The following is a 23,891-nucleotide window of genomic DNA, read 5'->3' as shown; positions in this document are numbered from 1 at the left end:
CGGTCTCCTCAGTGCCCTATCACCACATCACTATATCATGGTAATCTAGACCCACCGCCATTGACTGAATCTACGTTCATTGAGCTTATGAACTCGGAAACTCACACAGTTGAGATCAGTTTTAATGAGTTTTAGAGAGGTCAGTTTGCCTAAATAGATGGTGTTGCCATGGGACCCCCTCTAGGCCCAGCTCTCACAAACGTCATTGTTGGTTTCCATGGGAAACGCATCTCTGATGGAGGGTTACCTAACCCCCTACTCCTTGTATATTTCTGATATGTAGATGATATGTTTATTATATTTGAATCCACAGCTGCAAATAAGAATTTCCTTATACACCTTAAAGGGCTCCATCCTGCGCTCAAATTCACCTTTGAAATGAGGCAGTTAAATGAGCTCCCCTTTCCTTGACGTACTGGTTGAGAAATCTGCCAGGGTATTCTCTACCACGGTCTACTGCAAGCCTACCTTCTCTGTTAATATGCGCGTTGGGATTCTTACAGTTCTTCAAACTATAAGATTAGCCTTGTCAGCAACCTGGGTAATACGGCCCGAGCCATTTGTTCACTGTGCAAACTTGATGCTGAAATAGGCACATCAAAGGAATCCTGCAGGATAATGGCCACCCTGATCAGATCATTGCCCACTGCATATCACCCAACTCATGAATGGGCCTAAGGCTGTCACTTTCAGCCCTGAGAAATGCCCAGTCTACCTCAGATTACCATGGAAGGGTAAGGCATCTCAAATATTTGAGCAACAGATGAAGCCAGCTGTTTCACGCTGCTACTATGCAGTAGCAACACGAGTGGCATTCACCACTAACAGGATGCTGCTGTCAAGCAAAAAGACATTCTGCCTATCACACAAATGAGTAATGTGGTATATGAATTTCAGTGCCAGTGTGATGCTAGGTATTTAGGCTGTATGTATATCCCAAAGACCGGTGGGTTGTATCAAACAGCATGTCCTTTCAACTGTTCGCAACAATTGAAGTACTGACTGTACCCAACCAGCCCACGCTTGCAAAACTCAGTTCATAGTGTCCAGCATTAAATGTGATTCCACGATTGGACGGAGCTTGCTAAACAATCCTGAATGCTAACAATTACACTGACAATCAATTTCAGCCGGGCTTGCATTGTGGCTCACTTATGCATGCTTTGCAAACAGAAAGAACAGGTCCGTGCATAGTGCCCTTTTCAACCAAACAAAAGCTTGAAGGACAGCCGCTCCTTGATTCATTCCTCATAGTATTGCCTTGTCTAATCAGAGTCGACCTGCCTGGTTTGAATTTAAACAAAAGCTTGGCAGTTAACTGTTCCCTGGTATATTCTCCAAAGCAATGCCTCTGCCAATCAGAGTCAACTTGCCAACCAGTTAGTACCCTCTTCTCATGAAGGATATATCGTTGTTTCCTCTTTGCAATTTGATATTCTTGTGATTCTGTCCTGATGGATGCAAGACAAAAAACTTCAACAGCCTGCCTCTCTTTTCAGCAATACTCAAGTTCTGTACCACCAAGAAACTATTTATAACTCACCCAGCAACTCACCAAGGCTCCTTAGGCAGCACCTTCCAAACACACAACCACCACCATCTAGAAAGACAAGGGCAGCAGACACATGGGAACACCACCACCTGGAAGTTCCCCTCCAAGTCACTCACCATCCTGACTTGGAAATATATCACTGTTCCTTCACTGTCGCTGGGTCAAAATCCTGGAACTCCCTCCCTAACAGCACTGTGGGTGTACCTACACCACATGGACTGCATCAGTTCACGAAGGTAGCTCACCCCCACCTTCTCAAGGGCAATTATGGATGGGTAATAAATGCTGGCCCAGCCAGCGACGCCCAAATCCCATGAATGAATTTAAAAATGTACCTTTTTTTAGGTTTAAAACATTAGTCTTAGACCCACTCTTCTACCCTTCAAACTGAAAGTAAAATTCTATCATGTTATGCTTGCTGTCACCTGGATGCTCCTTTACCATGAGCTGATTGATTGATCCTGTCTCATTGCTCATTGCCAGGTCAAAATAGCTTGCTCCCTGGTTGGTGCTAGAAGTTACTGCTCTAAGAAATTGTCCTGCATACACTCTATGAACTCAATTTCCAGGCTACCTTTGCCAATCTGATTTGTCCAATCTACATGTAGATTAAAGTCACCCATAATTATTGCAGTCCGTTCTTACAGACCCCATTTATTTCTTCCTGTGTACTCTGTTCTCCATGTAACAAATCTAAGGGGGCCTGTAAACTCCTCCCACAAGTGACTTCATGCCTTTTCTATTTCTTATTTCTCCCCGAGCCAATGTTACATCTTGTTCTTTTGAGCAAAGGTCATCTCTCACTACCGTACTAATAACATCCTTAATTAACAGAGCTACCCCACCATCTTTTCCTACTTGCTTATGTTTTCGAAATGTCAAATATCTTCCAATATTTAGGTCCCAGCCTTGGTCACCCTGCAGCCATGTCTCTCTGATGGTCATCAGGTTTTGCATATTTATTTCCATCTGTGCTAATAATTCATCCATTTTATTATGAATGCTGCACACATTCAGATACAGAGCCTTTAACTCTGTCCTTCAGATACAGAGCCTTTAACTCTGTCCTTCAGATACAGAGCCTTTAACTCTGTCCTTCTAGCATCTTTGCAATCCCAGTCTTTATCTGCTGGTATACTCTCCCTTCCTGCCACAGTCTGACTATCATTATGGTGACAATAACCAGATAGTTACAGGAAGGGACAGAGTATATAAACCTAAGACTGCACTAGCAGATAAGGCCAGAGATTGCAAAAGTGGTAAAAAGGCAGAGTTAAAAGCACTGGTATCAGAATACGTGCAGCATTTGTAACAAAATGCTCTAATACCTTGAAAAAAAAAACAAAAAAACTGCGGATGCTGGAAATCCAAAACAAAAACAGAATTACCTGGAAAAACTCAGCAGGTCTGGCAGCATCGGCGGAGAAGAAAAGAGTTGACGTTTCGAGTCCTCATGACCCTTCGACAGAACTTGAGTTCGAGTCCAGGAAAGAGCTGAAATATAAGCTGGTTTAAGGTGTGCGTGTGGGGGGCGGAGAGATAGAGAGACAGAGAGGTGGAGGGGGTTGGTGTGGTTGTAGCGACAAACAAGCAGTGATAGAAGCAGATCATCAAAAGATGTCAACAACAATAGTACAATAGAACACATAGGTGTTAAAGTTAAAGTTGGTGATATTATCTAAACGAATGTGCTAATTAAGAATGGATGGTAGGGCACTCAAGGTATAGCTCTAGTGGGTTTTTTTTTTATTTTATATAATGGAAATAGGTGGGAAAAGGAAAATCTTTATAATTTATTGGGAAAAAAAAAGGGGGGAAACAGAAAGGGGGTGGGGATGGGGGAGGGGACTCACGACCTAAAGTTGTTGAATTCAATATTCAGTCCGGAAGGCTGTAAAGTCCCTAGTCGGAAGATGAGGTGTTGTTCCTCCAGTTTGCGTTGGGCTTCACTGGAACAATGCAGCAAGCCAAGGACAGACATGTGGGCAAGAGAGCAGGGTGGAGTGTTAAAATGGCAAGCGACAGGGAGGTTTGGGTCATTCTTGCGGACAGACCGCAGGTGTTCTGCAAAGCGGTCGCCCAGTTTACGTTTGGTCTCTCCAATGTAGAGGAGACCACATTGGGAGCAACGAATGCAGTAGACTAAGTTGGGGGAAATGCAAGTGAAATGCTGCTTCACTTGAAAGGAGTGTTTGGGTCCTTGGACGGTGAGGAGAGAGGAAGTGAAGGGGCAGGTGTTGCATCTTTTGCGTGGGCAAGGGGTTGTGCCATAGGAGGGGGTTGAGGAGTAGGGGGTGATGGAGGAGTGGACCAGGGTGTCCCGGAGGGAGCGATCCCTACGGAATGCCGATAAGGGGGGTGAAGGGAAGATGTGTTTGGTAGTGGCATCATGCTGGAGTTGGCGGAAATGGCGGAGGATGATCCTTTGAATGCGGAGGCTGGTGGGGTGATAAGTGAGGACAAGGGGGACCCTATCATGTTTCTGGGAGGGAGGAGAAGGAGTGAGGGCGGATGCGCGGGAGATGGGCCGGACACGGTTGAGGGCCCTGTCAACGACCGTGGGTGGAAAACCTCGGTTAAGGAAGAAGGAGGACATGTCAGAGGAACTGTTTTTGAATGTAGCATCATCGGAACAGATGCGACGGAGGCGAAGGAACTGAGAGAATGGGATGGAGTCCTTACAGGAAGCGGGGTGTGAGGAGCTGTAGTCGAGATAGCTGTGGGTGTCGGTGGGTTTGTAATGGATATTGGTGGACAGTCTATCACCAGAGATTGAGACAGAGAGGTCAAGGAAGGGAAGGGAAGTGTCAGAGATGGACCACGTGAAAATGATGGAGGGGTGGAGATTGGAAGCAAAATTAATAAATTTTTCCAAGTCCTGACGAGAGCATGAAGTAGCACCAAAGTAATCATCGATGTACCGGAGAAAGAGTTGTGGAAGGGGGCCGGAGTAGGACTGCAACAAGGAATGTTCCACATACCCCATAAAGAGACAGGCATAGCTGGGGCCCATGTGGGTACCCATAGCCACACCTTTTATTTGGAGGAAGTGAGAGGAGTTGAAGGAGAAATTGTTCAGCGTGAGAACAAGTTCAGCCAGACGGAGGAGAGTAGTGGTGGATGGGGATTGTTCGGGCCTCTGTTCGAGGAAGAAGCTAAGGGCCCTCAGACCATCCTGGTGGGGGATGGAGGTGTAGAGGGATTGGACGTCCATGGTGAAGAGGAAGCGGTAGGGGCCAGGGAACTGGAAATTGTTGATGTGACGTAAGGTGTCAGAGGAATCACTGATGTAGGTGGGAAGGGACTGGACAAGGGGAGAGAGAAGGGAGTCAAGATAACGAGAAATGAGTTCTGTGGGGCAGGAGCAAGCTGAGACGATCGGTCTACCGGGGCAGTTCTGTTTGTGGATTTTGGGTAGGAGATAGAAGCGGGCCGTCCGAGGTTGGGCAACTCCGGGACACCCTGGTCCACTCCTCCATCACCCCCTACTCCTCAACCCCCTCCTATGGCACAACCCCTTGCCCACGCAAAAGATGCAACACCTGCCCCTTCACTTCCTCTCTCCTCACCGTCCAAGGACCCAAACACTCCTTTCAAGTGAAGCAGCATTTCACTTGCATTTCCCCCAACTTAGTCTACTGCATTCGTTGCTCCCAATGTGGTCTCCTCTACATTGGAGAGACCAAACGTAAACTGGGCGACCGCTTTGCAGAACACCTGCGGTCTGTCCGCAAGAATGACCCAAACCTCCCTGTCGCTTGCCATTTTAACACTCCACCCTGCTCTCTTGCCCACATGTCTGTCCTTGGCTTGCTGCATTGTTCCAGTGAAGCCCAACGCAAACTGGAGGAACAACACCTCATCTTCCGACTAGGGACTTTACAGCCTTCCGGACTGAATATTGAATTCAACAACTTTAGGTCGTGAGTCCCCTCCCCCATCCCCACCCCCTTTCTGTTTCCCCCCTTTTTTTTTTCCCAATAAATTATAAAGATTTTCCTTTTCCCACCTATTTCCATTATATAAAAAAAAACCCTCTAGAGCTATAACAAAAACAGAATTACCTGGAAAAACTCAGCAGGTCTGGCAGCATCGGCGGAGAAGAAAAGAGTTGACGTTTCGAGTCCTCATGACCCTTCGACAGAACTTGAGCTATACCTTGAGTGCCCTACCATCCATTCTTAATTAGCACATTCGTTTAGATAATATCACCAACTTTAACTTTAACACCTATGTGTTCTATTGTACTATTGTTGTTGACATCTTTTGATGATCTGCTTCTATCACTGCTTGTTTGTCGCTACAACCACACCAACCCCCTCCACCTCTCTGTCTCTCTATCTCTCCGCCCCCCACACGCACACCTTAAACCAGCTTATATTTCAGCTCTTTCCTGGACTCGAACTCAAGTTCTGTCGAAGGGTCATGAGGACTCGAAACGTCAACTCTTTTCTTCTCCGCCGATGCTGCCAGACCTGCTGAGTTTTTCCAGGTAATTCTGTTTTTGTTTTGCTCTAATACCTTGTTGTTCCCCTTTGATTTACCACATCTCTCACATGATTCCTCCCTCCCACTATTTAGTTTAAAGCCCTTTCTAGTTATGCGACTCACCAGAACACGGGTCCCATCACAGTTCAGGTGAAGACTGCCGCAAGGGTACAGCTCCAACTTAGCCCAGTGCGAATTAAAAACCCATTTCCCACTCACCAGTCTCTGAGCCACACAATCATTTCTCTAACCTTATTTACCCCACACCAATTTGCTCGTGGCTCAGGTAATAATCCAGAGATTTTGATCTTTGAATTTCTGCTTTTTAATTTAGCCCCCTAGCTGCTCATAATTCCTAAGTAGAACCTCTTTCCTAATTCTACCAATGCCACTGGTACCCACATGGACCATGACAACCGGATCATCCCCCTCCCACTGCAAGTTCCTCTCTAGCCCTGAGAATATGTCCTGAATTCTGGCACTGGGCAGGCAGAGAACTGTGTCTATCCCCCTGATTATACTGTCCACTAGAACCACTAGGTTTCATTTATATTTGTTCACCAGATGTGGGCATCACTGGCTGGGCCTGCATTAATTGCCTATCCCTAATTGCCCTTGAGAACTGAGTGTCTTGCTAGGCCATTTCAGAGACCATTGAAGAGTCAGCCACATTGCTGTGGGGTCTGGAGTCACATGTAGGCCAGACCAGGTAAGGATGGTAGATTTTATTCCCTAAAGGACATTAGTGAACCAGATGGGCTTTTACAACAATCAACAATGGTTTCATGGTCATCATTAGACTTTTAAATTCAGATTTTTTTTATTGAATTCAAATTTCACCATCTGCTAGTGGTGGGATTTGAACCCAGGTCCCCAGAACATTTCCCCGGGTTTCTGGCACACTAGTCTAGTGACAGTACCACTGCACTACCACCTCCCTTTACTGGCTTTAATGGTTTCCTACACCATGGTGCAATGGTCAGCCCACTCATTCACTCTGCAGAACCACTCTTGTCCATCTAGGCTGCAAGAACCTCGAACCTGTTAGACCATTGCAAGGGCTGAGGCTCCTCCACTTTTACCTACTCGGCCCTCATACTTGCCTAACTCACATTCACACCTCCCTGTCCCTGGCTACAGACCAAATCAGAAGATCCTAACCTAAGACATGTGACCGCCTGCTGGAATAAAGTGTCCAGGTAACTTTCCCCCTCCCTGATGTGTCACAGTGTCTGCAGCTCAGCCTCCAGCTCAATGACTCTGAGCCGGAGTTTCTCAAGCTGCAGACACTTGCTGCAGACGTGTTTGCCGCAAGTTACACTGGTGTCCACGGAGCTCCCACAGAGAAAAACAGATACCTGAGAGTGAGTTACAGACTGGAATCTAATCAGTGGATTCGGCGGGGGGGGGGGGGGGGGGGGGGGGGGGGGGGGATGTGGGGGGGTGTTTATATATAGAAAAACAGATACCCGGGAATGAGTTACAGACTGGAATATAATTGAGGAGTTCAGGGTGGTTTAAATATAGAATAACAGACACCCGGGGAGTGAGTTACAGACTGGAATCTAATCGAGGGGTTCGGGGTGGATTATATGTAGAATAACTGATACCCGGGAGTGAGTTATAGACTGGAATCTAATCGAGGGGTTCGGGGTGGTTTATATATAGAATAACAGATACCCGGGGAGTGAGTTACAGACTGGAATCTAATCGAGGGGTTCAAGATGGTTTATATGTAGAATAACTGATACCCGGGAGTGAGTTATAGACTGGAATCTAATCGAGGGGTTCGGGGTGGTTTATATATAGAATAACAGATACCCGGGGAGTGAGTTACAGACTGGAATCTAATCGAGGGGTTCGGGGTGGATTATATATAGAATAACAGATACCCGGGGAGTGAGTTACAGACTGGAATCTAATCGAGGGGTTCAGGATGGTTTATATGTAGAATAACTGATACCCGGGAGTGAGTTATAGACTGGAATCTAATCGAGGGGTTCGGGGTGGTTTATATATAGAATAACAGATACCCGGGGAGTGAGTTACAGACTGGAATCTAATCGAGGGGTTCGGGGTGGATTATATATAGAATAACAGATACCCGGGGAGTGAGTTACAGACTGGAATCTAATCGAGGGGTTCAGGATGGTTTATATGTAGAATAACTGATACCCGGGAGTGAGTTATAGACTGGAATCTAATCGAGGGGTTCGGGGTGGTTTATATATAGAATAACAGATACCCGGGGAGTGAGTTACAGACTGGAATCTAATCGAGGGGTTCGGGGTGGATTATATATAGAATAACAGATACCCGGGAAGTGAGTTACAGACTGGAATCTAATCGAGGGGTTTGGGTTGTTTACATATAGAATAAGAGATACCCGGGAGTGAGTTACAGACTGGAATCTAATCGAGGGGTTCAAGGGGTTTATATATAGAATAACTGATACCCGGGAGTGAGTTATAGACTGGAATCTAATCGAGGGGTTCAGGATGGTTTATATATAGAATAACTGATACCCGGGAGTGAGTTATAGACTGGAATCTAATCGAGGGGTTCGGGGTGGATTATATATAGAATAACAGATACCCGGGGGGTGAGTTACAGAGTGGAATCTAATCGAGGGGTTCAGGGGGGATTTATATATAGAATAACAGATACCCGGGAGTGAGTTACAGACTGGAATATAATTGAGGAGTTCAGGTGGGTTTATATATAGAATAACAGATACCCGGGAGTGAGTTAATGACTGGAATCTAATCGAGGGGTTCGGGGGGTTTATGTATAGAATAACAGATACCCGGGAGTGAGTTACAGACTGGAATATAATTGAGGAGTTCAGGTGGGTTTATATATAGAATAACAGATGTCTGGAAGTGAGTTATAGACTGGAATCTAATCAAGGGGTTTGGGGGATTTATATATAGAATAACATTTGTCCGTGAGTGAGTTGTAGACCGGAATCTAACTGAGGGGTTTTGTTGTGGTTTTATACATAATTGACATCCTGGCATGAATCAGGTTTGATGGGCTGAATGGCCTGATTTGATCTCCCCTTCTCCAGATGGTGAGATATTGATCAGTTTGTTTGCTTTTGTGCTCCGTCTGATGTGGGTCACTCACTCTTGTGTTTGTTCTGTTTGGGCGATAGCGAACGAGTTTGTCCGTCACAATGCCTGGCAGTTAACCCGTGTGTACCCCAGCGGATTCAGGACAGACTCCTCAAACTTCAGCCCTCAGGAGATGTGGAATACAGGCTGCCAAATAGGTAACCATCCTCCGAACAGGATTCCACCCATGGTGTGTGTCCCAGGTCCTAGTGTCCGTCAGTGCTGAATCAGCTGATTTTAGCCAGGGTGGGGAGGTGAGACAACAACTTCCCCTCAAATCTTCAGGGTGAGGCAGGGGATAAAGTCTCCCAGGGTCCCTCCAGGTCACCATCCTATTGGAAAGTGTTCAGAATGTAACTATCGAATGGTTACAGCACAGGAGGCCATTCAGCCCATCTTAGCCACGCTGCCTCTTTGCAGGAACAATTCACCTAGTCTCCACACTGCAACCTGTAAGAGTTTGAACTTGATTCAGATTTTGGGCTGCTGGTATATTTTAGCCAATTTAACTTTTAAATCCCAAATTCACAATTTAGATTAATGGGTCTTGTTGAGCTGACCTTCCAATCAAATGAGAGAGAGAGAGAGAAAGACAAAGGAATACGTTGAAATAAAGCAGAATTAATTAAGCATGAACAGTAAATGTTCCTAACAAAAGTCAATGTTAATGCTCAAAGACCACAAACCCTCTAGTGCCAACAGCACAATCAAAGTCCATCTCTTCGTCCTAGTTTGATGTCTCTCAGGGGAGTTGTCACAATGATTTTGTTTTTATTCGTTCATGGGATATGGGTGTCACTGGCAAGGCCAGCATTTGTTGCCCATCCCTAATTGCCCTTGAACTGAATGGCTTGCTAAGGCCATTTCAGAGTCAACCCCATTGCTGTGGGTCTGGATTCACATGTAGTTCAGACCAGGTAAGAACAGCAGATTTCCTTCCCTAAAGGACATTAATGAACCAGATGGGTTTTTATAACAATTGACAATAGTTGCATCGTCACCATCACCGAGTCTAGTTTTATATTCCAGGTTTATTGATTGAATTGAAAATCCACCAGCTGTCGTGGTGGGATTTGAACCCGTGTCCCCCAGAGCTTCAGCCCGGGCCTCTGGATTACTCGTCGTGAGACGTTACACCTCTGTCTCCCCAGTGGTGACTGTGCCCCCAATGTCATGAAATTTTCAATATTTAGCCCTAATTCTGAAAGTCCTTGTACTTGTGCCAATTTTGGATATGGCATGTATTAATGTATGGTTGAAAGTGAGGTCATTAGTTTTATCCCCAATTCCTTGGCCAAAGTCACATAACAAGAAACTGAAAACAGTTGTTCATTGTTTGATTTCAATGTTATTTCTAGATGTTACATGAATTAGAGATCCAATCGACATTCCCATAAACCACGTCAATCCTTATCACAAAATATTGCTAATTTGCCTTCTCAAGTTGTTGTACAAGGGTTAAGTGGTGTCCCTTGTGCTAAAAATAAACAAGAAGCTTGTACTTACAATCTTACTCTATTGACTATACTTAAATGAACAATATTAGAAAACTATTCTAATTAAAAAGGTATGTGTGATTTGAGTTGGCCCTTATCACTGTAGGAGGGAGTCATGCTGAGAGTTGGTTCTGTTAGGCCTTGGGAGTGCCTTTTAAGACAAAGATCTGTAATCACTCCAGACAAGCAGGCAACTAAGCTTTTAACAGTAACTCAGTTCTCTAAACTATCAGCTCCACAGTCTTTAACTGTTTAATTACCTTTCTTAGTAGGCAAGAACTTAGGCTGGTCTATTTAAAGTGTGGTTGGTATGGGATCCCAAAATGTTAGTCGCCATGACGATAAAGTCCTAAAATGAGTAGATTATCAAAATCTTACAGTCTTTTCCCTGTAGCCCTGCAAATCTTTCCTCTTCAGATAAGGATCCAATTCCCTCTTGAAAGCCTCAATTGAACTTACCTCCACCGCACTCTCAGGCAGCGCAATCCAGATCCTAACCACTCGCTGCATGAAGAAAAGATCTTCCTTGTGTTGTCATTGCTTCTTTTACCAATTACCTTAGCCCCTGGTTCTCGATCCTTCCTTCAATTGGGGACAGTTTCTCCCTATCTACTCTGTCCAGACCCCTCATGATTTGGAACACCTTTATCATATCTCCTCGCAACCATTTCTTCTCCAGGGAAAACAGTCCCAACTTCTCTAATCTATCTGTGTAACTGAAGTTCCTCATCCCTGGAACCATTCTGATGAATTTTTTCTGCACTCCGTCCAATGCCTTCACATCCTTCCTAAAGCAAGGTGACCAGGACTAGATGCAATACTCCAGTTGAGCCCGAACCAGTTTTTTGTAAAGGTTTAACATAGCCTCTTTTCTTTTGTACTCTCTGCCTTTCTTGATAAAGCCTAGGATGCCAAATGCTTTATTAACCACTCTCTCAACTTCCCTGCCACCTTCAATGATTTTTGCACACATACCTTCAGGCTCCTCTGCTTTAGAGTTGTACCCTTTAGTTTGCCTTGTCTCTCTCTGTCCTTTCTACCAAAATGAATCTTTTCACATTTCTCTGCGTTAAAATTCATCTACCACTTGTCCACCCAATCCACCAACCTGTCTATGTCCTTTTGAAGTTCTACAAAACCCTCCTCCCAGTTCATAATACTTCCCAGTTTTATATCATCCACAAATTTTGAAATTGTGCCCTACACACCCAAGTCTAAATCCTGGGGAACTCTGTTATAAATGTTCCTCCAGCCCGAAACACAAACATTCAGTACTCTTTGTTTCCTGACACTCAGCCAATTTTGACTCCATATTGCTACCGTCCCTTTTATTTCTTGAGCTCTAACTTTGCTCACAAGTCTGTTGTGTGGCACTTTATTAAATGTCTTTCAGAAGTCCATGTGCACCACATCAACAGCATTACCTTTATCGAAGCCCTCTATAATGTCATCAGAAGACTCAAGGAAGTTAGTTAAACATGATTTTCCCTTAATAAATCCATACCAGTCTTCCTTAATTAAACTGCAATCACTCAAGTGACTATTGATTTTGTCCTCAATTAATGTTGTTAAAAGTTCTCCACCACCAAGGTTAAACTAACTGGCCTGTAATTGCTGCTCCTAGGTGGTGTAGGATAGAACTGGAGCCAATTATTACACACTTTTATAATCTTTTATTTACACATTACCTAACAACCAAAGTTTCAGCCTGGTCCTATACATAGGAACACAAGTAAATTCCCACTGAATGCCTACCACTTGAATATGATTACATACTTAATTAATATACAATTAATCATCAGGTACATGTGGAGAGTGTTAGCATTATCCATTATGCTCTACCCATGAATCAACTCAGGATGTGTGCCCATGTGTGTGTGTGTGTGTGTAAACTTGAACGTGTATGTACAGACAGCCGACACAGGCATGGTGGGTCGGATGACCTCCTTCTGTGCTGTAACCATTCTGTGTTTTTATGTGTGTGTGTGTGTTTGATCTCGTTGAGACACTAGCTATCATGTTGACAGGATTGACTAACGTGGCATCTCCTCTTATCTCTCCTCGAGTGGCGTTGAATTTCCAGACAGCTGGGGAAGAGATGGATCTGAATGATGGACTCTTCAGCCGAAATGCTCACTGTGGATTTGTGTTGAAACCCTCATTTATGAGAACGATAGAATCCAACTTTGACCCGGAACACCCACGAGATACAGTTGGTTATCGACCACTGAATCTAACTATCCAGGTAAACTCATTGACAGTCTGTCTGTCTCTCTGTCTCTCTCTCTCTCTGTCTCTCTGTCTCTCTCTCTGTCTCTCTCTCCCTCACTCTGTCTCTCTCTCTGTCTCTGTCTCTCTCTCTCTGTCTCTCTTCCTCTCTTTTGTCTCTCCCTCATTGGGGCTCTGATGTTCCCAGGACAGTCAGCGCATGGGATGAGGAAATGGCCTCTTAGCCCATTTGGTTCCCAGAATACCAACAACAACTTGCAATTACATAGCACCTTTAATGTAGTAACGCATCCCGAGGTATTTCACAGGAGTGTTAGCAGACAAATCTTCACACTGAGAGATCCTCTGGGGGTACAGGCTTTCCCAGCCTGACAATTTTCAAAGACAGGAACAAAGGAACATAGGACTCAGGAACAGGAGCAGGAGTAGGCTATTCGGCCCCTCGAGCCTGCTCTGCCATTCAGTAAAATCATGGCTGATCTGATTGTGTCTTAACTCCACTTTCCTGTCTGCTCCCCCATAACCCGTGACTCCCTTGTCTATCGAACATCTGTCTAACTCAGCCTGGAATAAATTCCATGACTCAGCCTCCACTGGTCTCTGAGAAAGAGAATTCCACAGAGTAACCACCCTCTGAGAGAAAAAAATTCTCCTAATTTCCATCTTAAAAGGGACACTCCTTATTCTTAAACCATGTCCCCTGGTTCTAGTCCTCCCAGTATCCACCCCATCAAGTTGCCTCAGGACCTTATATGTTTCAATAAGTTCACCTCTCATTCTTCTAAACCCCAATGGGTATAGGCCCAACCTGTTCAACCTTTCATCATGGGATAAGCCCCTCATCCCAGGAATGAGTCGAGTGAACCTTCTCTGAACTGCATCTAACGCAATTATAACCTTTTCCAAATCAGGAGATCAAAACCGTCCACAGTATTCCAGATGTGGTCTCACCAAGGCCCTGTACAGCTATAGTAAAACTTCCCTACTTTTATATTCCATCCCCCTTGCAATAAACACCAACATTCCAGTTACCTTCCTAATCACTTGCTGTACCTGCAGACTAACATTTTGTGATTCATGTACCAGGACACCCAGATCCCTCTGTGCCACTGAGTTCTGCAATCTCTCTCCATTTAAATAATGTACTGATTTTTTTATTGTTCCTGCCGAAGTGGACAAGTTCACATTTACACATGTTATACTCCACTTGGCAAAATTTTGCCCACTCACTTATCCTCTCTCTTTATCCCTTTGCAGACTCTCTACCTATTGACAACTTACTTTCCTACCTATCTTGGTGTCATCAGCAAATTTAGCAACTATACATTCAGTCCCTTCATCCAAGTCACTGATGTAGTGTGTAAATAGTTGAGGACCTAGCACTGATTCCTGTGGCACTCCACTGGTTACAGCTTGCCAAACTAATAAAGACCCATTTATCCCTACTCTCTGCTTCCTGTTAGCTAAACAATCCTTGGACCATGCTGATATGTTTCTCCCTCACCATGTTCTCTCATCTCTCACCTTTGATGAGGCACTTTACCAAAGGCCTTTTGGAAATCCGAGCACACCACTTGACAGGTTCCCCTTTATACACCTTGCTCGTTACATCTCAAAAAACTCTAATAAATTAGCTAAACATGATTTCCCTTTCACAAAACCATGTTGAACTCTGCCTGATCCCATTATGGTTTTCTAGGTAATCTGCAATAACTTCCTTAATAATGGATTCCAGCAGTTTCTCTGTGACAGATGTCAGGCTATCTGGCCTGTAGTTTCCTGCTTTTTGTCTTCCTCCTTTCTTGAATAAAGGTGTTACGTTAGCTACTTTCCAATCCCCTGGGATCCTTCCAGGATCTAAGGAGTTTTGGAAGATTATAACCAATGCATCTACTCTCTCTGCAGCCGCTTCTTTTAAGACCCCAGGATGCAGCCCATCAGGTCCTGGGGACTTGCTGACCTTTCACCCTGATAGTTTTCCCGGCACCTTTTCCCTGGTGATGGTGATTGTTTTAAGTTCCTCCTTCTCGTTCACCTCTTGATTTTCAGGTATCTTTGGGAAGTTTTCTAAGTCTCCCACAGTGGAGACAGACGTAAACTTCCCTGTCCAACACATCCACCCCCAGATTCACTCTCTGGAGGACCAACACTCACTTTCGTTACTCTTTTCCTATTTAAATACTTGTAGAAACTCTTACTATCTGTTTTTATATTACTCACTAGCTTTCTCTCATACTCACTTCCTCTTTTTTTTAGTCATTCTTTGCTGATTCTTAAAATCTGACCAATCCTCTGATCTACCCCTAATCTTTGCAGATTTGTAGAGTGTTTCTTTCAGTTTAATACAATCCTTAACTTCCTTATTTAGCCACAGATGATGCATCCTTCTCAAAGACTCTTCCTTTCTCACCGGGATAAATCTTTGCTGAGAGTTATTAAATATCTCCTTAAGTATCTCTAACGTCTTATCTTTCAGTCTCGTTTCCCAGTTACTTTAGCTAGCTCTGCATTCATACCCTGAGATTTATTAAATAACACCTAAAAGTCTGCCATGGCATCTCTACTCTCCTACCTTTTAACCTAGTTTCACAAATCACTTTAGCTAGATCTGCTTTCATACTCTCATAATTAATTACCTTTATTCTGGTTTAAAACATTAGTCTTAGAATCACCCTTCTCTCCTTCAACCTGAACATGGTATTGTATCATGTTATGATCCCTATCAGCTAAAGTCTCCTTTACTATGAGGTCATTGATTAATCCTGTCTCATTCTTCATTACACAGGTCTGGAATAGACTGCTCCCTAGTTGGCTTTAGAATGTACTGCTCTAAGAAATTGTCCCACATACACTCTATGAGCTGATTTGCAAGTCTACCCTTTGCCAAACTGATTCATCCAATCTATATGTAGATTAAAGTCATCCATGATTATTGCGGTGCCATACTTACACGGTCTATTTAGTTCTTCCTGTATATTCTGTTCTACAATACAACTACTGTTAAGGGCCTATAAACTACTCCCACAAGTGACCTCTTACCTTTCCTATTTCTTATCTCCACACAAACTGATACTATATCTTATTCTTACAAGCCAAGGTCATCCCTCACTAATGTTCTAATGACATATTTAATTAACGGAGCTACCCCACCACCTTTTCTTAGCTTCCTATCTTTTCAAAATGTCAACTACCCTTCAATGTTCAGGTCCCAGCCTTGGTCACCTTGCAACCATGTCTCTGGGATGGCCATCAGGTCATACATATTTATTTCTATCTGTGCTAACAATCATCCATTTTCTTACGAATTTTGCGCACATTCAGATACAAAGCCTTTAACCCTGACTTTTTACCAATTTTGCAATCTCTAACCTTATCTGATGGAGCACTCTTGAGTTTGTACTCTCTGTCCCTTCATGCCATATTCTGGTTATCAGTACCCAAATTATACTCTGCTGCATTACCACATAAACTAGAGTGGAGCGGGATGGGTACCTGAGTGGGGAGGCACAAGAGAGAGAAGCAAAGATAGAAATGCAAGATAGAAAAGTAAAAAGCAAAAGTGGAAGGTACAGGAAACAAAAGCAACAGCAAATAGGGCCATAATCCAAAAAAAAGAAGTGTAAAAATGTTAAAAAGACTAATCTAAAGGCACGGTATCACTGACATAACATTCGCAATAAGGTAGGTGAGTTAACAGTGCAAATAGATGTAAGCGGGTATGATATGATTGCGATTACGGAGACATAGCTGAAGGGTGACCAAGGCTGGGAACTGAATATCCAAGGGTACTCGATGTAGGAAAGACAGGCAAAAAGGAAAAGGAGGTGGTGTGGCGTTGTTAGTTAAGGATGAAATCAGTGCGATAGTGAGAAAGGATATTGACTCTGAAAATCTAGACGTAGAATCAGTTTGGGTGGAGCTTAGAAGCAACAAGGAGCAGAAAGGATTAGTGGGAGTTGTCTATAGATCTCAAAACAGTAGGGATAAGGTAAGGGACAGTATTAAACAGGAAATTAGAGATGCATGTAACAAGGATGCTATGATAATTGTGAGTGACTTTAATCTACATATAGACTGAGCAAATCTAATTAGCAATAATACTGTGGTGTCCTGGAGTGTGTTTGAGATGGTTTTTTACACCAGTGTGTCGAGGTACTGGCTGGGGATCAGGCTTTACTAGACCTAGGGTTATGCAATGAGAATGGTTTAATTAATAATCCTCTTATGTGGGATCCTTTAGGGAATAGTGACCATAACATGATAGAACTCTTCATTAGGATGGAAAATGAAGTAGTCCAATCCAAAACTAGGATCCTAAATCTAAACAAAGGAAAGTATAAAGGTCAGAGGCGTAAGTTGGCTAAGTTAGATTGGGCAGTGGTGGTGGATAGGCAATGGCTAATATTTAAGTAACAAATGCATGCATTGCAATAGTTATACATTCCTTCCTGGCAAAAACACAACAGGAAAATTGGCCCAACCATTACCAGCAAAGGAAATTAAGGATGGTATTCGAACCAAAGAGGAGTCATATAAAGTTGCCAGAAAAAGTAGCAAACCTGAGGATTGGGAACAGTTTAGAATTCAGCAAAGGAAGTCAAAGAGATTGATAATCTACATCCCAGGGTACTAAAGGAGGTGGCCATGGAAACAATGGTTGTGTTGGTTGTCATCTTCCACAATTCTGTAGATTCGGGGACAGTCCTGGCAGATTGGAGGGTGGCAAATGTAACCCCACTATTTAAAAAAGGAGGGAGGGGAAAATTGGTGAATTACAGACCGGTTAGCCTAGTCTCACTATTATGGAAATGCTAGAGTCTGTTATAAAGGATGTGATAATAGGACACTTGGAAAATATCAACGGGATTAGACAAAGTCAACATGGATTTATGAAAGGGAAATCATGTTCGACAAACCTACTGAAGTTTTTTGAGGATGTAACTAGCAGAATAGATAAGGGAGAACCAGTGGATGTGGTGTATTTGGATTTTCAGAAAGCTTTTGATAAAGTCCCACATAAGAGGGTAGTTTGCAAAATTAAAGCACAGGGGATTGGGGGTAATATGTTGGCACGGATTGAGAATTGGTTAACAGACAGGAAACAGAGTAGGAATAAATGGGTCTTTTGCGGAGTGGCAGGTGGTGACCAGTGGGGTACTGCAGGGATTAATGTTTGGTGGGATAAAGATTCTGACCTTCGAGGTTCTGCTTTTCAATTTGTCCCCTATTTGGTCATAATCCCACAGCAGAATCTCCTTCCTCATCCTGCCTACGTCATTGGTATCAACATGGACCACGCCCACTAGATCCTCCCCTTTCTACTTCAAGTTCCTCTCCAGCCCCGAGCAAATGCCCTGGACCCTGGCACTGGGCGGGCAACACAGCCTCCTGGAATCTTGTTCTCGACTGCAGAGAACAGTGTAAAGCCCCCCTGAATATACTGTCCCTTACAGCGCTACCTTCCTATGAACTCCCCCTACTTGGATGGCTTCCTGTACCACATTACCATAGTCAGTGTGCTCATCAATCCTGCAGCCTCCTTTTCCATCGCTACAAACTGCAAGAACTTCAAACCTGTTGGACAATTGCAAGGGCTGAGACTCCGCTACTTCCGCCTCCTCGATCCCCTTACCAGCCTCACTTACAGTCACTCTCTCCTGTCCCCGAGCACTGACCAAATCAGACAACCCTAACCTAAGGGGCCTGACTGCCTCCTGGAACAAAGTGTCCAGGTAACTTTGCTCCTCCCCCATGTGTCACAATGTCTGTAGTTTGGCCTCCAGATCAATTACACTATAATATGTCTGTCCTGGATCATGCTGGTGGTCAGGAACTTCCACATTCTGCAGTCACAACACATCACCTGCTCTGCCATCTTTATTATGTTTTAATTAATTTATTCATATTTTCTTAACTAATTTATAATTAATAAACCCTATTACCTCCCAGTGAGCTTTACTACTCCTAGTAAACCTTACTAACACTAATAAAACCTTACAATTGCTAATAAATTACCCAAGATCCCAATATTCCTCCAATTCTTGCCTCTTGACCATCCTGATTCCTACTCCATTAGTGATGTGTCCAAATCTCTCCATCCCCCTCTCCTCCTTTAAGACACTCCTTGAAACTGACCTCTTTGACCAAGTTCTTGGTCACTTGTCAAGAATATCTCCTTGTGGGGCTCAACGTTAACTTTCGTTTGATACTGTAGTTGTTTATGTGAAGCACCTTGGGATGTTTTACCACATTACAGGCACTATATAAATGCAATTTGTTGCTGATGTTAACAAATGACCCCATAACCTGTGGGTTCAGGTAATCAGTATCTATGGTTACTGTTAGTGCCTAGATATGGAGAAACTAATGGAATATGTGTTGTTATTTCAACTGGATTGGAATATGAAGAGAAGGAAATGATTTCTCGGGTGTAGACAGACTTGATTGGATGGCACCGGGGGTAGGGGTGGGTGTGTTACAGTTTCACTCAGAGAGTCCTGGTTGCTGTGGCAACGTGCACTTTTACATGTATGTTGTAGCCTGTATTTATGGATAATGATGGGAGGGGCTCCAACGTTCTCTCCATTTCATGGCTGACCAGGAACCTCTCCCACTCTTACCGCCGGCCATTGGCGTGTGTTGGAAGGATTTGCAGATTACCTGTTTGGCTGTGTTATGAAATCATCTTCTTGGGCCATCTGTCCCTCTCTCACTCCCTCTCTCACTCCCATTCTTTCTCTCCCTCTCTCCCCTCTCTCCCTCTGTCTCTCCTGCTCTCTCTCTCCCTCTCACTCCCTCCCCTCTCACTCCCACTCTTTCTCTCCCTCTCTCTCTCTCCCTTTCCTACTCTCTCTCATTCTCTCCCTCTCCCTCTGTGGTAAAGTGAGGTACCTTGTCCCTTTAAGAAAATGCAAGTGTGCTAATCATGTGACAGCACTGACGAATCACCGTACAGTGCGGGCAACTGTAGTCAAGTTCTGGAGGTTTTTGAGTGAGCACATATGATCTGATGTTCTGCCCTATCTCTCAATAAACCATCACTGTTTATTCTCACATCAGTCTCTTCCTGTTATTAATTGCAAGCAGCAGTTGAGGAGAATATAGGAAGGCATGCAGTTAGAGTTTGGTTGGCCAACAAACTCATTTACCCAAGAGATAAAACCCTCTCTCTCTCTCTCTCCCTCTCTATTTCCTTCTCTCTCTCCCTGTGAAGGTGATCAGTGGGCAGCAATTGCCCAAAGTGGAGAACAGCAAGGAGGGATCGATTGTGGATCCATTGGTGAGGGTGGAGATTCATGGTGTGCCCATGGACAATGTGAAGCAGGAGACTAAATACATCGACAATAACGGTACAGACTTTATCAACCTCTCACTATCCTTACTGATCCCGGACTGCTGCCTCTCTTCACTAATGGTGCTGATCATTTTCCAGTGATGTGAGTGTCAGTTACTCTGGCACTTAAACCGCATTAAACCATATTAAACTGTGTTATATTTCCATCACTCCATCGTTGGTGGCTGTGTGTTAAGCTGCCTGGGCCCCAAGCTCTGGAATTCCCTCCCTAAACCTCTTCACATCAGCAGCGGAGAAGATTAGGGGAGATTTGGTAGTTGTGTTCAGAATGATGAAGGTTTTTGGCAAGTAAGGAGAAGCAGTTTGGAGTGACAGGAGGGTCGGCAAACAGAGGGACACAGACTGAGGGCAGTCGGCAACAGGGGAGAGGAGAGAATAATTACACAGCGAGTTGTTGTGATCTGGAAGGCGCTGCCTGAAAGGGCGGAGGAAGCAGATTTAGTCAGAACTTTCAAAAGGGAATTAGGTAAATACATGAAAGAAGAAAATTGCATGGTTACTTGAATAGATCTTTAACACTCCCAGGGCAGATACAGCACGGGGTTAGATACAGAGTAAATCTCCCTCTGCACTGTCTCCATCAAACACTCCCAGGACAGGTACAGCACGGGGTTAGATACAGAGTAAAGCTCCCTCTACACTGTCCCCATCAAACTCTCCCAGGGCAGGTCCAGCATGGATTGGGATAGGGGGTGAGTCCAGCTCTCACTAACCAGCCAATTCCAGGCCTGGATTATTTGTTATTACACATCTCACCAGCTGGTGGCGCTGTCAGAAATTTAAAGTGTGAAATGTCCCCACCTATTGACAGAAACCGTAAACTACAACCAGAGAGAGTGAGATAGAGAAAGGGAGATAGAGGGAGAGACAGGTGGAGAGAGAGTGTGAGGGAGAGAGAGAGTCAGAGATAGAGAGGGAATGAGAGATAGAGAGAGACTGTAAGTGAGAGAGAGAGTGAGAGATAGAGAGGGAGTGAAAAAGAGAGATAAAGAGGGAGGGTGTGACGGCATGAGAAATAGAGAAAGAGAGAATGAGGGCGAGAGAGCGAGAGAGATAGAGAGAGTGAGGGAGAGAGTGAGAGATAGGGAGAGTGAGGGAGAGAGTGAGAGATAGGGAGAGTGAGGGAGAGAGTGAGAGATAGGGAGAGTGAGGGAGAGAGTGAGAGATAAGGAGAATGAGGGAGAGAGTGAGAGATAGGAGAGATAGAAGGAGAAGGAGAGAGTGAGTGAGATAGAGAGAGAGACATACAGAGAGTGTGAGTCAGAGAGAATGAGCGAGATAGAGTGTGAGAGATAGTGTGAGATAGAAAGAGAGAGGGGGAGAATCAGACATAGAAAGGGGTAATCTCTAAATATCTAATTTTGTTTGTATTTAACATTTAATATCTAACTGAAATTTACTGTTTAAATTCTAAATTTCATTCAGGCTGAAGCAGAGATATAAAAGCAGAAAACAGAGAGTAGGAATAAACGGGTCATTCTCAGGTTGTCGTGCTGTGACTGGTGGGGTACCTCAAGGATCAGTACTGGGCCCCAGCTGTGCACAATATATACCAGTGAGTTTATTGTAGGGACCAAATGTAATATTTCCAAGTTTGCTGATGACACAAAACTAGATGGAAATGTAAGTTGTGAGGAAAATGTAAAGAGGCTTCAGGGTATTTAGACAGGCTTAGTGAGTGGGTAAGAACATGGCAGATGGAATATAATGTGGAAAAATGTGAGGTTATCCACTTTGGTAGGAGGAACAGATGCGCAGAGCCTTTCATAAATGGTAAGAGATTAGAAAGTGTAGATGTACAAAGGGACTTGGGTGCCCTCATCAATATGTCACTGAAAGCTAATACGCAGGTGCAACAAGCAATTAGGAAGGCTAATGGAATGTTAGCCTTTATCGCAAGATGGTTTGAGTACAGGAGTAGCAAAGTCTTGCTACAGTTGTATAGAACCTTGGTTAGACCGCACCTGCAGTACTCTGTGCAGTTTTGGCCCCCTTACCTCAGGAAAGAGATTATTGCCATAGAGACAGTGCAGCAAAGTTCCCAGGAGGCTGGACTGTCTTGTGAAGAGAGATTGGGGAAACTGGGCCTATATTCTCTAGAGTTTCTAAGAATGAGAGGTGATCTCTTTGAAACCTACAAAATACTTGAAGAAATAGACAGGGTAGATAAAGGTAAGATGTTTCCCCTGTTTGGGGAGTCTAGAACCAGGGGGCACAATTTCAAAATAAGGGGGAACCTGCTTAGGATTGAGATGAGGAGAAATATTTTTGGATTTCTCTACCCCAGGGGGCTGTGGGAGCTCAGTCATTGAGTGTGTTTAAAGTAGAGATGCCAGTGACGTAGAGGGACATGGAGATAGTGTGGGAGGGGGGAAAGGCATTGAACAGGAGGATCAGCCATGATTATATTGAATGGCAGAGCAGGCACAATGGGCTGAATGGGCTCCTCCTGCTCCTATGTTCTGATGTTCCTATTTTCATATGTAAGTACATTAGAAGCAGTTCAGAGAAGGTTTACTCGACTAATACCAGGAATGGGCAGGTTGTCTTATGGGGAAAGGTAGGACAGGTTAGGCTTGTATCTGGTGGAGTTTAGAAGAGTAAGAGATTGAAACATAAGATCCTGAGGGGTCTTGACAAGGTGAATGTGGACAGGATGTTTCCTCTTGTGGAAGAATCTAGAACTAGGAGTCACTGTTTAAAAAAAAGGGGTCGCTCATTTAAAACAGAGACAAGGGGAATTTTTTTCTCTCAGTGGGTGGTGAGTCTTTGGAACTCTCTTCCTCAAAAGGTGGTGGAAGCAGAGTCATTGAATATTTTTAAGACAGAGCGAGATAGATTCTTGATTAACAAGGAGGTGAAAGGTCATTGGGGGTAGGTGGGAATGTGAAGCTGAGGTTGCAATCGTGGAGCAGACTCGAGGGGCCATGGTTTAATCCTGCTCCTAACTGATATGTTTGTGTGTTGGAGAGTGAGAGATAGAGCGAGAAAGACAGTGAGGGATAGACAGAGTGAGAGAGAGTGTGAGATTGAGAGTGAGAGAGAGAGAGTGAGAGAGAGTGAGAGAGAGAGAGTGAGAGAGAGTGAGATTGAGAGTGAGAGAGAGAGAGTGAGAGAGAGAGTGAGAGAGAGAGAGAGAGTGAGAGAGTGAGAGAGAGAGAGTGAGAGAGAGAGTGTGGAGAGAGATTGAGAGATAGAGAGAGAATGAGGTATACAGGGAGAGAGAGGGTGAGAGCATGAGAGATTGAGAAGGAGAGAAGGGGAGAGTGAGGGAGTGAGGGAGTGGGTGAGGGAAAGAGTGGGAAAGAGAGGAAGCGAGAGAGAAGGCATGAGAGAGGGAGCAAGAGAGAGTGAGCGAGGGTGAGAATAAGTGAGAGAGAGACTGAGAGAGAGAGAGTGACAGTAAGAGAAAGAGGGAGAGAATGGGAGACAGACGGGGAGTGAAAGGGAGGGAATGAAATTAAGAGTGAAAAGGAGAGTAAGAGAGAGACAGGGTGACAAAGTGAGTGAGAGAGAGGGAGTGAGACAATGAGAGTGTGAGAGTGAGAATGTGATAGTGAGAGTAAGAGAGAGTGTGAGTGAGAGAGAGCGAGTGAGAGAGAGATTGAGAGAGTGAGAGTGTGAGTAAGTGTGTGAGAAAGTGAGGGTGAGAGATA

At 44.2% G+C, this 23,891-nt stretch overlaps 1 protein-coding gene across 1 annotated transcript in view; it reads left to right on the top strand.

The window, feature by feature from the left end:
* LOC121285066 (1-phosphatidylinositol 4,5-bisphosphate phosphodiesterase delta-4-like) overlaps positions 1–23,891 on the top strand; it is a 97,588-nt gene that overhangs the window by 50,770 nt on the left and 22,927 nt on the right. Inside the window, exons 11-13 of the mRNA XM_041201191.1 lie at positions 9,198–9,314; positions 12,719–12,897; positions 20,095–20,230. Of these exons, the coding sequence (XP_041057125.1) occupies positions 9,198–9,314; positions 12,719–12,897; positions 20,095–20,230 (432 nt within the window). The remainder of the gene's footprint in view (positions 1–9,197; positions 9,315–12,718; positions 12,898–20,094; positions 20,231–23,891) is intronic.

This window comes from Carcharodon carcharias, chromosome 12, assembly GCF_017639515.1.
Source record: "Carcharodon carcharias isolate sCarCar2 chromosome 12, sCarCar2.pri, whole genome shotgun sequence".
Classification (NCBI taxonomy): Eukaryota; Metazoa; Chordata; class Chondrichthyes; order Lamniformes; family Lamnidae; genus Carcharodon; species Carcharodon carcharias.
This window is presented reverse-complemented; position numbering and strand designations above follow the sequence as displayed.